Genomic DNA, 20,256 nt, shown 5'->3' on the forward strand with positions numbered 1-20,256 from the left:
CTATCTCTACTTTATAAATATGAGTAATTAGTTGGTACCTTATCCTATGTAGGTGAAAGGTAAATCAAATACCATATTTAATTAATTGAGTGTGAGCCTATCTTACAAAAATCTTCTACATTTGCGGTCGCTGGCAGTTATTTTTTAATGCAGCGACATTTGTACGTTAGCGGGAAGCTATGTTTACCTACTTGCCTATGCTAGGTATCTTACAGAAGCTAAACAGCTGTCTCGAAAATAGTTTGTATATAAATAGATACTTAACTAGGTACCTGCTCAATTTTTATATAACTCTAATCTGTATGGTGCTCTTTTCTCAGTGGTTTGAAAATATGCAAAGTTCTGTAAGAAGATGCAAGTTCGAACCAAGTGTTAGTTAACGCTGCCTATAAAAGTAATTGTTATAAGTTTAGAGGAGATTGTGCCGATAGAAAAAGATTTATAGGAAAAAATAAACTATTTATAATTTATCTTTATTTAACTCTGAAACTAGAGATCGACTAATAAAACTGTTAAATATTTTAGTTTGGCAATACATACGACATAAATGTCAAAGGCCACAAAATCTGAAAATCAATGTATTGGAATAAGTGTTACCATCAAATTACAATTTGCCATGATCTTGGTAATTACCATTGACAATTATAATGGCTGCTAATTTTTCTTATCATTCTTTTCATTGCCTGTGGGCTGCGTTTAATAACATTTTACCTCTTACGAGTTTTGTAAGGAAAATAAACAAATAAAGAGTTTTTAGTAATGAACTATAATAATATAACCTACTACACTTATTCTGTCGTTCGAAAAATATCTTGAATATGTGAAGAAATCGGGGTAATTGTACAATAAAAAATTGCAACATTGAATCAATCAATCAAACGAAAATTTCCAGTTCAAACGTCAAACACATAGTATAAGTCCCCGGCTCCGGACAAACAGTGGCAATTGGCCCTACATTTTATAAAATTTCTAAAAAAAACAGTTTTCGATCTCAAAATGTTTAACTAGTAACTTTACAAACAGTTCAAGGGCTGTCTAAATTATACAAGTTGCAAATTTATCTAAAAGGTGAGTAAAAATTTTGTTTTGATTACGTAAAAATGCCGACGAAGATGTTCAAGTGAGGAGTAGAATATCTCCGAGCGAGGAAAATGTGTTCTATTTGTATTGATCTCGGCAAATTTCACAATACTATGGTATTTACAATATCCATTAAATACAATGTGTGTTAGATGTTGGCTATGTTGTATTGATTTTCTCAGAGACAGACATTTTCCTATAGTTCTAGTAATTTTTACCAGTAGGTACCTAAAAAAGTGGACCTTCTGACCTTAGTGTATTAAAATCGAGCTAGATAATTTATGATATAAACTACACACACTTGATTAACTAAACTCTAGAATGATTTATTTTAGGAACTGATTATGTTTTAATTAGATTAATTAAGTTTATATCAAAATCAAGGTTATCAGTCTCTTGTCCAATATGTAATCTTAGAAGAATATAATTAATGTGAAATCCTTCATCAATTACTTCTTAACATGAAAATTTGTAGTAGTCCACATTGATATCTTGATAAAGACAACTTGAATCATTTCAGAATTTGGTAAATTAAGAGCTTATTTTTAATATTTGTTATTTATGAGAAATTTTATGGTAACTTGTTATATTTCAGCTTCAAAAAAATTTCAAAAAAAATGTCAGGGCCAAAAGACCTCCCCGCACCAAAAGCAGCACCACAATTCAAGTAAGTAGTTTTTCTTTTATACAATATGTATATAAATTAACTCTTTAATTATACACCAGTAAGGCTGACAACCAGTCTCACCTAGGAGCATTGGGTTTCCCGGGTAACTGGGTTGAGGAGGTTAGACAGGCAGTTGCACCTTGTAAAGCACTGGTACACAGCTGCATCCAGTTGGACTGGAAGCTGATCCCAACATAAGCTGATGACATATGATGATGGTTACTATTCATTCAGAGTGACTAACATGAAATGATTTTCTTTTCACTTATCACAGAATCTTCGGTTTAAAAGCAATCAAGTTTATTTTTGCGAGTCTAGAAACATATTTTGTGATTGTAATATTCCCCTGTAATCTGTATTTTTCAGTATTTATGATTTATAAACATAATTTGTACCTACTGCTGTATTAAAATGTTTGTTCTAGAATTTAATAATTTTGTGATGTACAAAACTACATTAATGCACCAACGTGCTAACAATACAGAGAGATTAAAATAATGAATAAAAAAGGCTAGGCATGTTAGATTACATTGTCTATGCCAGGCCAAGTTTCATTGGTCTGGAAGGTTACTCAGAGTATAAAACTAAAAGAGTCCCCCTTCTGTCTATTATTAGATTTTCTAACCTACATATAGGTAGAACATGATATTATGTGAATTTTATAAGTTGTAAAATACGGGAGGTAGGATAGTAGCATATTTTTATTACTTTTATTAACTGCTACAATAAACTGACTATGTAATGTATGCACAACACAAGAGGGCATTTATTAGTGTACACAGCACTAATACATATTATTATTCTCTTATGCTAAGCTGCTCATAATCCAGTCATTAACATTATGTAAATTAAATATCTAATAAATTGTATTAGACCTTAAAGCACTAGGAATAGTGTTCATTTTTCTATGGTCTAAAGTAGTCTAAACATTTTCTAACTCTGCTTGTGACCTTCAATACAATCACTTTTGATTGAGCTACTCTTATGTTTCATGTTGAGATAATTTACCATAACATTGCTATTCTATATTTTACTGTACAGAATATTAACTAAAACAAAATGTCACATACATGAAAATCTCACAGACCTACCTACCTAGACTTACTTCACGTTTATTGTAAAAAAATAATTAGTGATTATATATGGCTTCGCAAGTTATGGTTTTAGTGTAATAGCAAAGATAAGAATAACGACTGTCACATTAGTAGAGCTAGAGCTACTGTTTTCCGAATAATGCACCCTATTTTATAAAATAAAAACCTTATTCTTTATGCCCATTAATGTAGGGGTGTTTGTAAGATTGGCATACATCCAAGTCTCGACTATTAACAGAGCCTACTATAGGGTTGCAATAAGATGATACCAAAATCGCAATGAATAAACGAAACTGGGCGCTTCTACGAAGTCATTATGAATATGCTTTTCCTTATTTACTTGTCCGTGCTCAAACTATATGTATTTTATTAGATTTTTGTATCATATCAAAACATGACAGTTGTATTTTTGAGAACAAGATAATCAAAATCACCTGCAATGTCAAGATAAACTCAGAAATATTTATCTTTTAAGATCTGCTTTCTGAAAGTTATTCATAGCATTTCTTGACGATTGGAGTAGTTGACGAATATTTCCAGTATTCTGGAATACAATTGATGCCAATAAAAGTTTTATTGTTTGCCTTGTATTCCTCGACTTTGTCTGCTTTATGTCCAGTTGTATTGAATACCTACGTAATTTGCTGTCTTGTATGTTGTTTTTATTACCTACAAGAATCGTATCGAGTTTCATTTGAGAATGTACTTGAACATAGTTCAAATCAATAACTTTTTTTTTGAGATTGAACTACATTGTCGTTATAGCTATTTTTAAGGTGGGATGCGTACCTACATATGCTATCTAATGTTAACGTTCGAACAATATCGACTAAATACTTTCAAGCTCCATTTAAATGCCGCAGGATTGTTCGCAAGAGTTACCGCGGCCCTGGTACATAAAAGGCCTACGCCGGAACGACAATTTTTAGTCAGTAAGAGTCTGACACTCCCTCACCGCTGCTAACCCACAGCGGGAGGGGTCATTTGATGATTTTTCACGTCGTTAAAAAAAGTTCCATTTTAAATGCCAATTAAATCTCGAAGATATATGAATAATTTTTTAAATTAATGTAAGTGGCCAGTTTTTCTTTCAATAGTACCAAATTTATGTTTTAATGTGTTTCAGTTTATTACCAAAAGTCGTCAATGGCGGCATCGCCGGCATTGTGGGCGTGTCCGTAGTATTCCCCTTGGATTTAGTCAAGACGCGACTCCAAAACCAGACCATTGGCCCAAATGGCGAAAGGCAATACAAAAATATGTTAGTATGTCAATTTTTATCATACGGTTATGTTATATATCCCAGCGGAGCCCAGCAGGGCCAAGGCCTGCCGGGGCTGCGGGATTGTTCGAAAGAGTTACCGCGGCCCTGGTACATAAAAGGCCTTTAGTTTTTAGTCAGTCAGAGGTATGTCAGACTAAGGTATGTTATAGGTTAAGGTTTGTATGATTATTTTTATATTGTAACGTTGAACACGAGGTATGTAAGAGGTAAAGAGTATTCGTAGTTCATATCGGTAACGTCAGAGAAAAACTTTGCGACCAACATTTTTACTTGTAGTATGTTTGTCTGGCGTCGATAATCACTTGTACAAACGACTCAAATGAGGCCACAGATAATGTGACATTTGAGCAAATTAATTAATAAGACAAGATAAAATAATAATTATTTTTGATGTTTCCAGGATCGATTGCTTCAGACAAACATACAGAGCTGAGGGCTACTTCGGCATGTACCGTGGCTCCGGTGTCAACATATTGCTGATTACGCCAGAAAAGGCCATTAAGTTGGCTGCCAATGACATGTTCCGCTTCTACCTCTCTATGCCAGATGGGTAAGTCACAGCTTAATCAATTCTTAAATTCTCAATATTATTCACATAAAACACCATTTCATTGATCACTGGCTGTTTCTCAGTGGATTCACCCGAGCCCCGGGAGGAATTTCTTCCCTTACCGAGATAAAATATAGCTTATGTTTCTTGGAGATAGCATGAAAGAATTTTTCGAATCGGTTCAGTAGTTTCGAAAACGTTAGGGTACAGAAAAACTTTATTATAGTAGTAAAGATATAGATTAACAGATTCCACTTATTTAAAGAAATTATAAAGTTTATATGTATATATAAAAAAATCTTAAAGCCTGCTTTTGTTGGCTGTACTTTTTCTGTAGGCTATGACCAAAAACCTAATCTAATGGCCGAAGCACCGAGTCATACCAAGACATACATGTGTCTCACCCGCATACGTGTTATAAATCAAAATACCTATATTTGGGTGACACAATGGCGAGCAGCCCCTTTAGCCGGGGTGACCGGTGTGCCCGGAGTCCACCTCCTACACCCGTCGCCGCAGCTCGACCTACACCCGTGCCTGCACATGCACCCCCTCAGACGCCTACGCAAAAAAACGAGGTGGAGGTGATCTCGACGCCAGAAATCCAAAACTGGATGAAGATTATCGACCAGTATCTAGCTGAAGTGTGCACTATTGCTACAGAGGGCAAATTAAACTCGGACCAGAAAATGCGCATAAGTAGTTTATGCATGAAAATAAGCCACGGCACATCTCAAATGGCTGTTCAGTACCAGTCCATCAAGATGAAAGCAGTTATGGCTACCCATACCGTCGAAAGACTGGAAGAACAACTTAATTTGTCGGAGCAACTACAAGAATTGAAGTTGACAATTGGAGCATCTAATAAGACAAACACCGGACCTTCCTTTGCTGACATGGTTAAAAAAAGTACCAATAAATTTATACAGCCCTTAAATTTAAGCTCAGTGGCCATCTATCCTAACGACAAATTAAAATCCAGTGAGGAGACAAAGTCACTTGTACAAAAAATCATATGCCCAGAACAGATGAAACTACAAGTGAGAGGACTACGCAAGACTAGAAACGGCGGTGTAATCATCAGCACTGAAACCAAAGACGACATTGAGAAAGTAAAGAAATCGATGCAGTCAACAAATACAGGCCTAATAATCGGCGAACCCCATAAAAGAAAACCTAGAGTTGTAATTGTCGGAGTGCCCTCATCGATGCAAGATAAGGAAGTTTTTACGTGTTTGTACAACCAAAACCTAGCCGACAAACTACAGGACTGTAGCCTAGAGACGTTTTTGTCCTCTGTTAAGCTGAGCCACAAATCAGGTAACCACTCAAGCGTCCGAGGTGATAACAACTCTGGCAACACCGGCCGGGTGACTTGTCAAAAATCAGCTGTATAATTAAAAATTGTAATAAAATAGAATAATTAGCTAAATCGCCCTAAAAAGTTGATAATTTAATAGTAATAGTCGTAAATATAGTGTACAAATGTTTGTGACGTTATTGCAAAAGGATAACTCGTAAAAATCTACACAACACGGAGGCGGTCAGCTGTCAACCGCTCAGTTCAAATTAATCGGATTTTAACGGGAAGTATCTCTCTATTATAACTGTAACACGCTATATTATACTAATTCTCGTGCAGTAGATTATGTTATTTACTATAAAAGTGAGAATAACGGAAAAAAAATAAAAAATAATATCAATTTTGTAACCTACCTTATCTTAGAAAATTAAAAATTAAAATCAAATAAAACTAAAGAAGTCCCAATACATTCTTGATTCTCATATAAGTTACATGTTCCTTTAACAGTAACTTCTGTTACATTACACATTGAAGGCAAATTATAGATAATATATGTTAACAAAATCTATAGCTACACTTCAATTTTGTACTTAATTTTCTATCAATTAAATCAAACTCATTCTTTTCCATGCTATATAATCTTGAAACTACTAAATTCATATTTTAAATAATCCAACACCTAAGCCTATTACCTAAAACTATTCTTTTCTGTCTTTCTCATCTTGTTTACTCCACGCTTTCAGTAAATACCTGACACCATGTTCGTTATGACAAGGAAGGCCACTGCCAAGGACATGGAGGTGAAACTGAAGTTAGCCCTGGAAAAGCTCAAAACATCCGAAGAGCTCTGTCAACAACTGTTAAGGGAACGTGATGACAGCGAGGAAGAAATTCAGAAAATAATTAGTAAAAACTCTGAATTAAAGTCTCAACTTGCAGAATTACACATCCAATATATGGATGTGCTGGATCAGCGGGATAGGTTACAGGATTTTGTAGGTTCTTTTAGTGAATGTAGTGATGCTCATGAGAGGGCCTTGAGTCGCATTAAGGTACTGGAGACAAGCTTAAATGATGCTCACAAGTCAATAATATGCTTCAAGCAAACCCAACAACAACAGGAAAGTGATGACACTCACCGCCTTTTCAGTGAGCTTGTTACTTCAAATCCACTTCATATTAATAATTTGAGTCACAAAAAGATTAAAAAATACATAAGATTAAACAAATTGATACAAAAGATTAAGAAAGTGTGTCATAAACATAAATCCACACATAAATTAAATAATTTACTTAAAACTAAAGTTGACTTGAAAAATCAGTTAAATTTGTGCACTAACCAACTTTTACAAAGTAGGCTAATGTATGACCAAGACACACTAGTTCTGCAACAGGAAATGCTTGAACTGCAACGCGAATTAACAAAAATTACACACAAATATGAGACAGCCCAATATCAAGTAAAGGCACATATTTTGGCTACCGATGAGCTGCTCCAGTTAGGTAGTGAAAATATGGACCGTCTTGATTCTCTTAAAAATAAATATACCAACTGTACTTGTTCACAACCAGCAGTACAAGCTGACCCAGAGTTAACTTCGCCTAGTACTATGCAGTCAGCAGTGAGCAGTGACATAATACCACCTGTTGTCAATGTTCAGTGCAATATTCCACCATCAAGCATTTCATATAATAATAATTCGGAAAATCAAAACAATATATCACAAATATTTTCTGATAGATTTGGTCTTGGTTTTGGTAAATTAATCTCTCAATATTGTAAAAGTAAAATAATAAACAATTGTTCACCCGGTGCCAGCTACAATGAGATAATAGAAACAATTAAATTGACAAACCTTAATACCACTTCAACTGCCATTATGCTATTTGGAGATAGTCTAGCAGTCAAAAAACAAAATATAATAGAAAGTGTTGAATCAATGATAAAATTAAATAATACAACAAATTGCAAGTTTATAATCTGTGCCTTACCATATTCTAAAAATTTTACTATAGAACAAAATCAGTACATATTTAATTTAAACCTATTAATGTACAATATAACTAGGCAATACAATAATAGAATAATGTACTTTGATACAAATAAATTTATAAATAATTTTGTAGTGACAAATGATACAATGTATCTAAGTTTTTATTATAAACGACAAATTGCTATATTGATAGCAAATAATATACAAATTGACCCGGGTTCTACTACGGTAACCTCTTCTTTTAATAATATTAGTAGTTCTACTAATACAACTATTGATACACCTGATAGTTTAAACTACATGGTGCGACAAAGGGTGGGCCACATCAACTGAATGTTGTACATCAAAACATTCAGGGCCTTTCCGGCAAGGATTTAGAATTAAGTTTATTCACTGAACATTATATGGTACAAGTTATGTGCATAACTGAGCACTGGCACAGAAATAGTGAAATAATATTCCTTAATAACAGTAATTATACAGTACAAAGTTCATTCGTTAGAAAGGAAGCCATCCATGGTGGCTCTCTTATAATTGTAACTAATAATTTAAAGTGTAAGGAACGTTCAGATATAGTAAAATTATCAGTCGAGCGCAATGTAGAATTATCATGTGTTGAACTGGAGCAGTTTGTTATAATTTGTGTATACAGGCCTCCTTCAGGTGATTTTAACACTTTTGAATCAGTAATGGAAAATTCTCTCTCTAAACTTAATTCCACTAGTAAATCACTTTTAGTTTGCGGTGACTTCAATGTTAATATTTTAGAATCATCTTCTTTAACTACAAGGTTGCTAAACTTATTTAAATCATTTAACTTAGTAAATTTATTTCTAGAACCAACTCGAATTACGGCAACCTCGTCAACCTGTTTAGATAATATATTTACTAATTGTAGCGCCACAGAGACTCTGATTACCAGTGGCCTTCCTTCCGATCACCGTGGTCAACTGGCACGGTTTCCTGATAAAAAGAATAAAATCAAGCGGGAAATAACATGTCGGCCCTTAACAACCAGTCGTTTTAATAGTTTTAAAAATAATATTAACGAAAATTAAATTTAATATTTCATTGTCTAGTGAAACTAGACAATGAAATATTAAATAAAAACAATCCCCATTTAATGTACGGAGCACTATTTGATATAATAAAATACGAATTTAATTCTAGTTTTAAAACCAAAACGCTCGTACTAAAAGAAACGGCTAACTTCAATGAGTGGGCTTCCCCCGGCATTTACAAGAGTAGAGCTAAGCTGTATGAGTTGTATGAAATGAAAAATTATAATTTTGATGAAAATTTTATTAGATATGTTAGGAATTATTCTAAATTGTTTAAAAAAGTTTGTCATGCGGCAAAATCAATGTATTTTAGTAATAAAATTAAGAATAGTAAGAGTATAATAAAAGCGACGTGGAATATTATAAATAGCGAGACCGGGAAAATCAAACAGCGTGATAATCAGTATAAAATCATTAATGAGAATCAAGTTTACGAGAAAGATTCTGATGTAGCTCGCGAATTTAACACATTCTTCTCTAATATTCCAATCAAGACCACTAGCGGCTTAGACTCCTCTGCCACCAACGCCGAAAACTTTTACGTAGTAGTGTTAGTCAATGTGAAGCCACATTTACCTTTAGTTATATTTCACCTTATGACATAGTAAGAACCTTCAAGTCATTAAATTCAAAAAAGACAGGTGATTTATGGGGTATCTCTGTTAAAGTCTTAAACTGTATTATTGACGATATTGCGCCCTATTTAGCTCGTATATTTAATGAGTGCATTGACTCAGGTACCTTTCCTGAACTTATGAAATACAGTAAAGTTATACCTCTCTTTAAATCCGGGAGCAAGAACGATCTAGGCAACTTTAGACCGATTTCAATTCTGCCCGCGTTGAGCAAAATTTTGAAAAGCTAATTTTAAATCAACTCCTCCGGCATTTTAATTCATACAATATTTTACATGCGGAACAATACGGTTTTACAAAGGGTCGCTCCACAACGGATGCCGGAGTTGCTCTACTGAAACATATATTCAGTGCGTGGGAGAAGTCACAGAATGCTATCGGGGTGTTCTGTGATCTTTCTAAAGCGTTCGACTGCGTCCAACATGAAACGCTTACCCAGAAGCTAAAGTACTATGGTATTAGAGACAGCGCACTTAGTGTTATTAGCTCATATTTAAGCGGTAGAATGCAATGTGTTGACGTTAATGGTGTCAAATCTTCCAATCTACCCGTTCGTTTGGGCGTACCGCAAGGGTCGATTTTAGGTCCATTTTTGTTTCTTGTATACATTAATGACTTGCCATATTATTTAAAATCATTGTGTGATGTAGTATTGTTTGCCGATGACACGTCTCTAATTTTTAAAGTTGATAGGAATAGAGTAGATTTTGATGACGTGAATTCTTGTCTTTCACTAGTAACGCAATGGTTTACAGCCAATAATTTAGTTTTGAATACGAAGAAAACAAAATGTATTAAATTTGCTTTGCCTAATGTAAAAAATCTCGGTCCCGGTGTAATTTTGAACAATGAGGAACTTGAAACGGTACATGCTACGACTTTTCTAGGGATAACAGTAGACTCCAAAATTCAATGGGGTGAGCATATAACTGGCATCACGGGTAAATTAAGCTCTGCTGCGTACGCTGTCAGGAAAGTAAGAGCTCTCACCGATGTAGCCACGGCGCGTCTAGTGTACTTTAGCTATTTTCACTGCATCATGTCCTACGGAATTCTTATGTGGGGCAATGCTGCCGATATCGAGAATGTTTTCGTACTACAGAAGCGCGCTGTCCGTGCTATATACAAACTTGGTGCTAGAGTCTCCCTTAGGGAAAGGTTTAAGGACATTGGTATTCTGACTGTGGCGTCTCAATACATTTATGCCAATATAATATACGTAAGGCAAAACCTAGATTCATATAGTAAAAACAGCGACGTACATCATTTTAATACTAGAAATAAACATAAGTTAACCGCACCTAATTATCGTCTACATAAGGTGCACGGTTCATTTGTGGGGCTTTGTGTACGCATTTATAACAGGATTCCGGTTCATCTCTTGGAATTAACGGACAGTTCTTTTAAAAACAAAATCAAAGAAATTCTTGTTAAAAAGGCATATTATAATGTTAATGATTATTTCACAGATAAACGCAGATGGCAGCTCTGAAGTGGAACAAAAGTGCTTTATTTTTTGTATTTTTCGGTGTTTTAAATTAATAATTGATAAAATAGAATTGTATAATTGTAAAATAAATTAATAATAATTAAATTGTAATAGACAGCTGTGTTGCTGGGAAGTTTGTTCTTCACCACTTCTTCTTTCCAGCCATAACACTAGGAAGTGGTGAAAGGGGGGCGTTTTGGGGGTGCTGTCATTGTAAAATTTTGACGTTAAAAAGTGCTAATCGTATTAGCCTATTTTAATAAATGATTTTGACTTTGACTTTGAACAGTCACCAAAAAAATTCTTGCCTTAAGCGTTCATGGTGACTACAGTATCCGAACGACATCGTTCAGTTTAAACGTGTACAGCGCTGTAGCCAGGTGGTATTAATATAGTTGATTGATACTAGATGGCGCGTTATTAAATTTGTCATCTGTGAGTTGTGATTTTTTCTGTGCAATGGCAACAATAAATTTATAAAAAAATATATTGAACTGACAGTTCGTCGTTTTTGACAAGTGACTTTTTTGTGTGTGGAGCTCTTGACAAAAATGTGGTAAGTTTCTTGTTTTATACCTTATTTAGATTGTTATTTTATATCAAAATAAACGTGAAAAAATTTCCTTTACGAAATATGTATTTTTACGACAATTTCAAAACGTTTACATAGTATAATTTAGTTGGAAAGCTTATACGATCACTACACAATCATCGTTTGATACTTTTCTATTGTTTACAGTGTATTCTAATTGGTTATTTTTGTTAAATAAATGCAAAATATACGAGAATCGTTCACTATTAGCACGTTAATGGCCATTTACAAACGAAATACATTGAGATGGGGTCTATAATGATTAGAATGTTAAGACGTTATTCATGATTTTAGTGTTGATGAGCCGACTCCCCTTGGACTGATCTACTTACAACGTAAATAATGGTTTGTTCACACGGAGCGTTTTATGATCAATTTGGGAATGTTTTGTGGTTTTTGGCTTTGTTTATGTATCTACTTATAGGTGATGGCATGTTTATTTAGTTTTCGTTTTTCATTATCAAAGAATGAAAAATACCTAAAATTACAGTTTTACAGTGTATTTATTTTACTGTAATAACAATAACCGCTTTCTTTTTTTCTATTTAACATAATAAAAAATTATATGTAATAAAATTATATAAAAGTAAACATGTTTGCTCAATAAACATACCGATCAGTAATATACGTGTTTCATTAAAACAACCTCGTCGTGTGAACACGCTATTAGCCAGGCGGCCATCTTGTCACATTTTTACGTCGCCCGAGGCCCAGTGACCGCTTGAGAAACACTTAACTTTGTTTATTTTTTCATGACAGAAAACTAATTATTTATATTAAGATATTGGTATCATTTTAAAGAGTATATCCTGTACTAATATAATAAAAAAACATTGTTACCAGTAATCACTATATTTTTCTTATAAAACTCGGAATAAAAAAAAATTACGATATTTTTTTGATATCCTCAACTTTATACTTTATTATCATCCTATAATATTAATTAAAGTAATTTACTTTTAATCAAATTAAATTTTACGTTCTTTTAGCTTTCCGTGAGTATTTTTTATTCGAATCTAGCTATTGTAGTTTTTCAGTAGTAATCGATTTTGTTGAGAGAGTCTCGCTTGGTCGTAAAAAAGGAATTGACATTTCATACGCGGACAGGTGGGCCGAGAATCACCGCGCGGCTTGGACGCTTGAGTGGGTAAGAAGGATGCTGATACCTGTAACTTTATAATAGAAGTATCTGCACAAATACGTAAAGCCCTCATGTGCAAAGACCGAGCATTCATTAACTGGTCGTCCTGCCCTGTAAGAGACTTCACTCTAGTGACACGATGTTACAATTGTCAGCAGTACGGACATGCGGCTAAATCATGTCGGGAGACCACCTACATATGTGGGCACTGTGGTGAATTGGGTCATTCCATCAAAGAATGCACCAAGAAAGGAGAGGAACCAAAATGCGCTACTTGCTTGCACTTCAAAAAGCCAAGCAATCATAAGACAGGTGCTGCGGACTGTCCGGCGAAAATTATGGCGGAAAATAGGTACATAAATTCAATAGATTATGGAGGCGCCTAGGAGCGCCGTAAATTACATTAGTGTTTAAAAAAAGCTGTTGTTGTCCCAGTTTATAAATCGGGGAGTAAAGACCAAGTGACAAACTATAGACCTATTTCCTTACTGCCCTCTATGTCCAAAATATTGGAAAAGATTATAAACAATAGGCTTTGTAAATATCTGAAGGATAAATCTATTCTCTCTACGCAGCAGTTTGGATTTGTACCTAAAATGTCCACTGATGATGCCGTACACCATCTAACCGCCTATCTAGCACAAGAACTTGATAAAGGTAACCACACAGTAGGTATATTCCTCGACCTAGCAAAAGCTTTTGACACGGTTTCTATTCCCATCTTGTTGCGCAAGCTTGAAGCCATAGGCATCAGAGATATTCAGCTGAAACTTTTTAAAAGCTACCTAGAAGAACGAACGCAATGTGTCAAGATTGGAAATGTTGTTAGCGATGATGAAAAAAGCACCGATTTCGGTATTCCCCAAGGAAGTATTTTGGGCCCTTCACTCTTCCTAATATACATAAACGATCTCTGCAATCTAAATTTAGATCACGGCCATATCGTTTGTTATGCAGACGATACAGCTCTTTTGTTTTCAGCTGACTCAGTAGAAAATGTCTACAAGTATGCGCAAAACGGATTCAATGTTATTAATAAATGGCTTCAAAATAACTCACTAACTTTAAATGCTGACAAGACAAATTACGTCAAGTTTTCGATGCGCAAGCAAAAACTAATTGGCACTAACACAACATTATATGCTCATTATCATAACTGCACCTCTTGCACAAATAACCAGTGCGCTTGTCCAAGTATTAAAATGTCACGTACTGTAAAGTACCTCGGAATTATTATAGATGACACACTTTCGTTTAAAGATCACATTGAAACTGTAAATAATAGGATTCGTAAATTGATATTTGTTTTCAAAAAATTACGTTACATTGCAGACCCAAAAATAATTAGACAAGTCTACTTTGCTCTATGTCAATCGATATTAACATACTGTATTACCACATGGGGTGGAGCGAGTAAAACATTGTTGTTAATTATTGAGAGAGCCCAGAGAGCAATTCTCAAGGTGTCTACTTTCCGGCCCTTCCTTTTTCCCACTAACCTGCTGTACAAAAAGTGTGAAGTACTAACCGTCCGTCAGTTATTTATAATGGGTATTGTATTAAAACAGCACTCAGAGCTAACATATAGCACGGAAGTTACTAACAAAAGACGTAAAGATATAGTCTGCCCTCAAAATCACACCAAACATGCTTTCACATCAAAATTTTACCTGTTTCTTGGTCCTCTACTTTACAATAGACTGAACGCGAAAGCAAACATTTATGACTTGAATCAAGTAAACTGTAAAAAAGTACTGAAAGAAACTCTTCAAAAAATGTCCTACGATGATACAGAGAATTTATTGACTGTGCTAAAGTGATTTTGTTTATTTTGTTTTTATACCAGTTGTGACTAATATTATACAATGTGTCCCGGGGATAAGTGACCGCCCGAAATTTTTTGAATATTTGTACAAAATTAAGGATAATTTCCTTTATATTTGGGACTTACCGCCTTTGGTTTTTTTTTTAATGATTTTTAGTAAATACTGTGACGTGCTGCAGTTTTTTTTAAGATATTTCCTAAGTTTTTACATCTTTTTAAATTCTTTTTTCTTTATTGACTAGCCGACATCATAGTTTATCAATTAAAATTATCAAACATAACAAAAATGTAATAAACTATTTATTAGAAAAAAAGGAAAATAAAAATTCAAAGAAAATAACGCCTTTTTTTTCAGTTTTTTCAAAATAAGTCCAATAAATGCCCCCTTAATATCACTTTCTTTTAATTTATTAATAAACTACATGATATTTCCTACAATAGCTCACAACAATGTTTGCTGCTATTTCAAACAAATGCAAAAATACAGTCAGTTGAAATTTGAAAAAAAAGAGCAAAGCCTGTTATTAACAGGCCTGACAATAAAATTTTTTTAATGATTTTTTTCAAAAATATAAATGAAATTATCCTTAATTTTGTACAAATATTCAAAAAATTTCGGGCGGTCACTTATCCCCGGGACACATTGTATATTTTTATGTGGTTTATAAAATTGTTTTTATTAATATTTAATTTTTATAAAATTTTTGATAATTATTATTTATTTTAAATGACTTGTTAATTAAGAAACTAGATGTTAAGATATGGTAATACTGTAGTAGTAAATACAACTTGTCCACGAAACAGATAGTTTACACATTTTAATGTACTATAGAATCCTTTTGATTATTTGTTAATTTTAAATTATTTTAGCTCTTCTCGCCTGAAACACAGGATATCCTAGTTCAGGCACGTAAGACTCGGACATAAGCTTATTTTTAAGACTCTATGTAATTCATGCTGTAATGAAATTTAAATAAAAAATATTAAAATAAATATTAACATTTTCAGGCTGCGTTGGACCATAGAAATATACCTTAAAGACCAACATACATATTATATTTTACAAAATTGTTAATACATTATGTATTAGGTTGGGTAAGGAGTATTGGGTTGTCCGGGTAATTGGGTTGAGGAGGTCAGATAGGCAGTCACTTCTCGTAGAGCACTGATACTCAGCTGAATCCAGTTAGATTGGAAGCCGACCCAAACATGGTTGGGAAAAAGGCTTGGAGGATTATGTATATACATACATACATTATGTATATGTTGTTTGAGATAAATTTATAAATGTGTTGTTGGTTGTAGATCAATTCCTATCCCCCGACAAATGCTTGCTGGTGGCTGCGCCGGAGCGTGTCAGATCATCATCACCACGCCGATGGAACTTCTGAAGATTCAGATGCAAGATGCCGGCAGAGTGGCTGCACAGATAAAAGCGGGTTAGTATTCTTTCTGAAATAATTTTTCATCTTGCCACATGTGCCACATGTGGCTTATGTGAAGAAGAAGTTCTTTGCGAGTCGGTGGCAATTTGAAATCAAATTTTGGAGCCCAGTATTTCACCACACAAACGGCATTATCAGTAGTGGCATGCAGATCTTTTGCTATGCAAGTATTCGGGCTTGGGGCACATTGGGCAGCACAGAAGTTGCCGCATTGTTTGCGGCTTATCGGCGCCTGTTCTCATATAAAGAGATTAGCCAATCTCGCAGGACATATTATAGTGCACAAGCATTTGCGCAGACACAGGTGCACTCACTATTCCTTCACTCTTATAGCCCGATGGGATGGGGGGCAGGGGGTAGGGGGTTTGCTTATTACTTTAATCTTAAAAACATGATCCATGATTTGATTCATAATTTGTTTTTTCAGCGGGTGGTAAAGAAACAAAGCGAGTAACAGCGTGGGAGCTAACGTCGAAACTGGTCAAAGAGAGGGGTATATTCGGCTTGTACAAGGGCATCACAGCCACGGCGTGCCGAGACGTTTCCTTCAGCGTCGTCTACTTCCCGCTGTTCGCGATCCTCAGCAAACAGGGACTGCAAAAACCTACAGATTTGACGCCACCCTTCTGGTAAGTGTTGCCATCACGAAAATAGTTCTGTTTTAATAATTAAAAGATTATATAAAAGAGAAACAAGAAGAATATTTTTTTTCTATCTTTACTTATATCTATCTTTCTTTTCCTACTAAAGTTTTCTTTAATTAAAAGTTCGAGGCCCGGTTTCACTGGTTACCGATAATGTGTCAGTTAATTATTTGCTAGCTATTGGTATCTTCCATTCCATATAAAGGTTGTTTAAATTTTCTGCCATATATTGCGAGACCCGCGAAACCAAAAGTTATAGATTACTTTACTGACAGGCTCCAAAGATATAGACTCCATTTTCATTGTCATTGTCGTTGTCACCAGGTGGTCCTTCCTATCGGGCTGCATGGCGGGCTCGACGGCTGCGCTGGCCGTCAACCCGATGGACGTAGTGAAGACTCGCATGCAGACCCTCACCAAAGGCAGTGGAGAGAGGCAGTACAACTCCATCATGGACTGTATCTCGTAAGTCTGACCAATTAGCTGTTATCGTCTGCGTAGCTCTTGCCCAACTATGTTGGGGTCGGCTTCCAGTCCAACGGGATGCAGCTGATTACCAGTGTTTTACAAGGAGCGACTGCCTATCTGACCTGCTACTAATAATAATAATTCGGCGGCTGTTCTCATATAAGTAGATCAGCCAGCGGCATATATTAGTGCACAAGCATTTCCGCAGATACAAGTGCACTCACTATTCCTTCACACTCATATCCCGATGGGACGGTAATCTGACATTACAGGAGAGAGATCAGCCGCAGGACTAACCTTAACGTGCTCTCCGATGCACGGAAAAATCAATCACCAACTTCATGACTACGGGCTGCTTTGTGAAAGTTTATAATTTCCCACAAAGCGATTTCAGACATCAGTCGACTAAAGAGAACCACTAGGCCGACTAGGCCAACGAACTAGTCACATGCTACTACTGCCTGTCTGAACTGCCACAGATGTGCAAATGACACTAAGTTGTATGAACAACATTAAGTAATGTTTGTGTTCCAGGACTACGTTGAGGTACGAAGGCCCCACAGCGTTCTTCAAGGGAGGAGCGTGCCGAATGATCGTTATCGCTCCTCTGTTCGGCATCGCCCAAACAGTGTACTACCTCGGAGTGGCCGAATACCTGCTCGGCTACGAACGGCAGAGAGCAGTCTAAACAAACAATCAACTAAATCAATTATCTACAAACGTGTTTACCTTTTTTAAATTATATTTATTGTACTATGAGCCCTTGTAACTATGAATTATACAAAATTTACATCGTTTCTTTTTACTCTTTTTTTCGCAAATTGTGTTTTATATTTGTTTATTTTTTTGTATGTAGTTGCAATAATTCCAGTATGGGTTTTTATATGCTGGATCCAATATTTTTTGTTTAAAAAGACGTAATTTTTTAAGGATACATTTATCTCCAGAATTATGAAATCAAGCTACTAACAGTAGGAATGAATTTATTTTGTAAATTTAGATGTTTTTTCTTTGTTTTATTGTCTCGAGTTTCTAAATTACGCTATTATAGTTACAGTTAGTAACATGATCAAAAAAATTCAATCAACCTAGTACTTAACCATAATTAAGACCTGTTAGTTGAAACATTAGTTAAAAGGCACAAAATAATAAAATTACCATTTGATTTTGATCTTTACAACTATGCACTGAGAGTAGTTATTTACTAGTGCTTCAATAGTGCAAGATTGTAGGTATGATAAAAATAGCGCAATTTGAATTTGCGGAGTGTTAATTTTTTCGATTTAATTGTTTACTCTCAAGTATTTTTTTGATATATGAAAGAAAATAAAAAAGAACATTGCCATAGAACAATATAATTCATAGGTTTCTAAACCGGGGTGCTCAAGATTACATTTATTTTTATTTCACTCAAAGTGAAACTGCTGAAGTGATATTATTGTTAATTATGTTGCAAAATTAATTAAGTTTTATGTAAAAGTCCTCATTATCTTTTTAACGTTGCGTTGGACGTTGGTACAGTCCTAACTATGGAATATAATCTTCCATGACGATCAACTCTCTAACCAGTACCGCGTTCCACGCAAAACGTTTTTACTCTTATTTCACTTCTAAAGAGGTGTTATATTTTGCTCATTTATTATTCTTTTTTAGTATCTTTTGGCTTTTTTTTCAGCTGTTACTTGTTTTTGTCAATAATGTATGATAAGTTTGTTTATAATTATTATGTACACTAATTAAGAATCGCTAGTCGACCTAAACGCAAGCTGTAGAGGAACTTTTTCATCTCTGTGAAGTTTTGTACGCAAATCATGTGCGTAAACCTATTTATGAAGAAACTGGAGTGGCGTTGGTTTATATTCGGCTGTAAGTAATTGTTTCTGAATATTGCATTTAATATGGCACTGTAGATTTTCGGAATATTTAATTTTATTATTGTAATTATTGTTGCTTTACTTTACAGCTCAGCGTAGGCGCCATTTTATTTTACAAGTCAAAGAATGAAGTTGGTATAACTTTTGTTAGTATTTTTAATGTGAATCAGAGTTTAAATTAAAAAAATGTCTTTGTATGTTTTTGATTAACTTTGCCAATCTATTGTTTGTCTGATATCAATGAACTGATATTGCTACTTATACCTAGCCATTTAATGCATCTAGGTATGGTTTAAAAAGTTGCCAAAAAAATTCGAATGATATCAGGTGGCCAAGAGAATATTTTAAAGACGCTTTTATCGGAATGTTTAATCAATTATCACTTAAATAAGTGTATCTATTTCAATATATCGATTTGATTATTTCTTTAAGAATATTTTCAATCCTGCACCAGAAAATTCTATGTTGTAAATCATAGTAAACCTTCTTCCATATAAATATGTAATACCTATTTTAAAAGACAATAATAATATCAATTAAACGATGAATTATCTTTAGTAATATTAATATGTATAGCATTTAAATGTTATAGTCGTCCAGTGAAACTATTTTGTGTGATGTAAGAAGCAGTCGCCGACATATTTGAGAACTTACTTGTTTTATCATATTTTAGTGTTCTGCCAATTTTATCGCACATACAAACTATATTATGCACATTTACCTGCAGTATCCATCGTATTGAAACAATAATAATCTCTTATTATTTTAATAAACAGAGAATTAGCAATAGTATAACAAATATTGCATACGCAAAAATGTCCATCAAACGTAGTACGATTAGCATTGGCTATTAGATAGGTACGCGAAAATTAATTGTTTGAAAGGCATAGTTAGTTTGCAAATTCCAAGTATGAAATTACTTATTTAATAAAATGCAAAAGGCAATTATTGGCTCGGTGCATAATCATTTAGCTTGTAATAAATTGGGTTGGCTTTGGTATATATGGAGTTCTATGTAGTAGATCTCCTAAGAAGTGGACACAAAAATATTTTGTGGCGATTAAGATTACAGATAAAGTGAATGATATGATACAGCTAATCACCGTAGG

General features: G+C 34.4%; 1 protein-coding gene across 1 annotated transcript; it reads left to right on the top strand.

The window, feature by feature from the left end:
- The first annotated feature begins 874 nt into the window (after nucleotides 1-874).
- On the top strand, nucleotides 875-18,070 carry LOC110377200 (mitochondrial glutamate carrier 1). The gene is made up of 8 exons (XM_064040703.1): nucleotides 875-1,068; nucleotides 1,676-1,747; nucleotides 3,968-4,102; nucleotides 4,527-4,676; nucleotides 16,022-16,155; nucleotides 16,589-16,790; nucleotides 17,130-17,270; nucleotides 17,808-18,070. Exons 2-8 carry the CDS (start codon nucleotides 1,698-1,700, stop codon nucleotides 17,959-17,961), a joined length of 966 nt encoding a protein of 321 aa, XP_063896773.1. The 5' UTR covers nucleotides 875-1,068; nucleotides 1,676-1,697; the 3' UTR covers nucleotides 17,962-18,070.
- The last annotated feature ends 2,186 nt before the right edge of the window (nucleotides 18,071-20,256 follow it).

The sequence above is a fragment of the Helicoverpa armigera genome, chromosome 23 (assembly GCF_030705265.1).
Source record: "Helicoverpa armigera isolate CAAS_96S chromosome 23, ASM3070526v1, whole genome shotgun sequence".
In the NCBI taxonomy this organism is placed as follows: Eukaryota; Metazoa; Arthropoda; class Insecta; order Lepidoptera; family Noctuidae; genus Helicoverpa; species Helicoverpa armigera.

What these genes read in the sequence shown, in the direction of transcription:
- LOC110377200 (XM_064040703.1), top strand. Translation starts at nt 1,698, where the DNA reads ATGTCAGGGCCAAAAGACCTCCCCGCACCAAAAGCAGCACCACAATTC. An exon ending in AAAGCAGCACCACAATTCAA is followed by an intron (nt 1,748 to 3,967) that starts GTAAGTAGTTTT and finishes AATGTGTTTCAG; the next exon opens with TTTATTACCAAAAGTCGTCA. An exon ending in TACCTCTCTATGCCAGATGG is followed by an intron (nt 4,677 to 16,021) that starts GTAAGTCACAGC and finishes TGTTGGTTGTAG; the next exon opens with ATCAATTCCTATCCCCCGAC.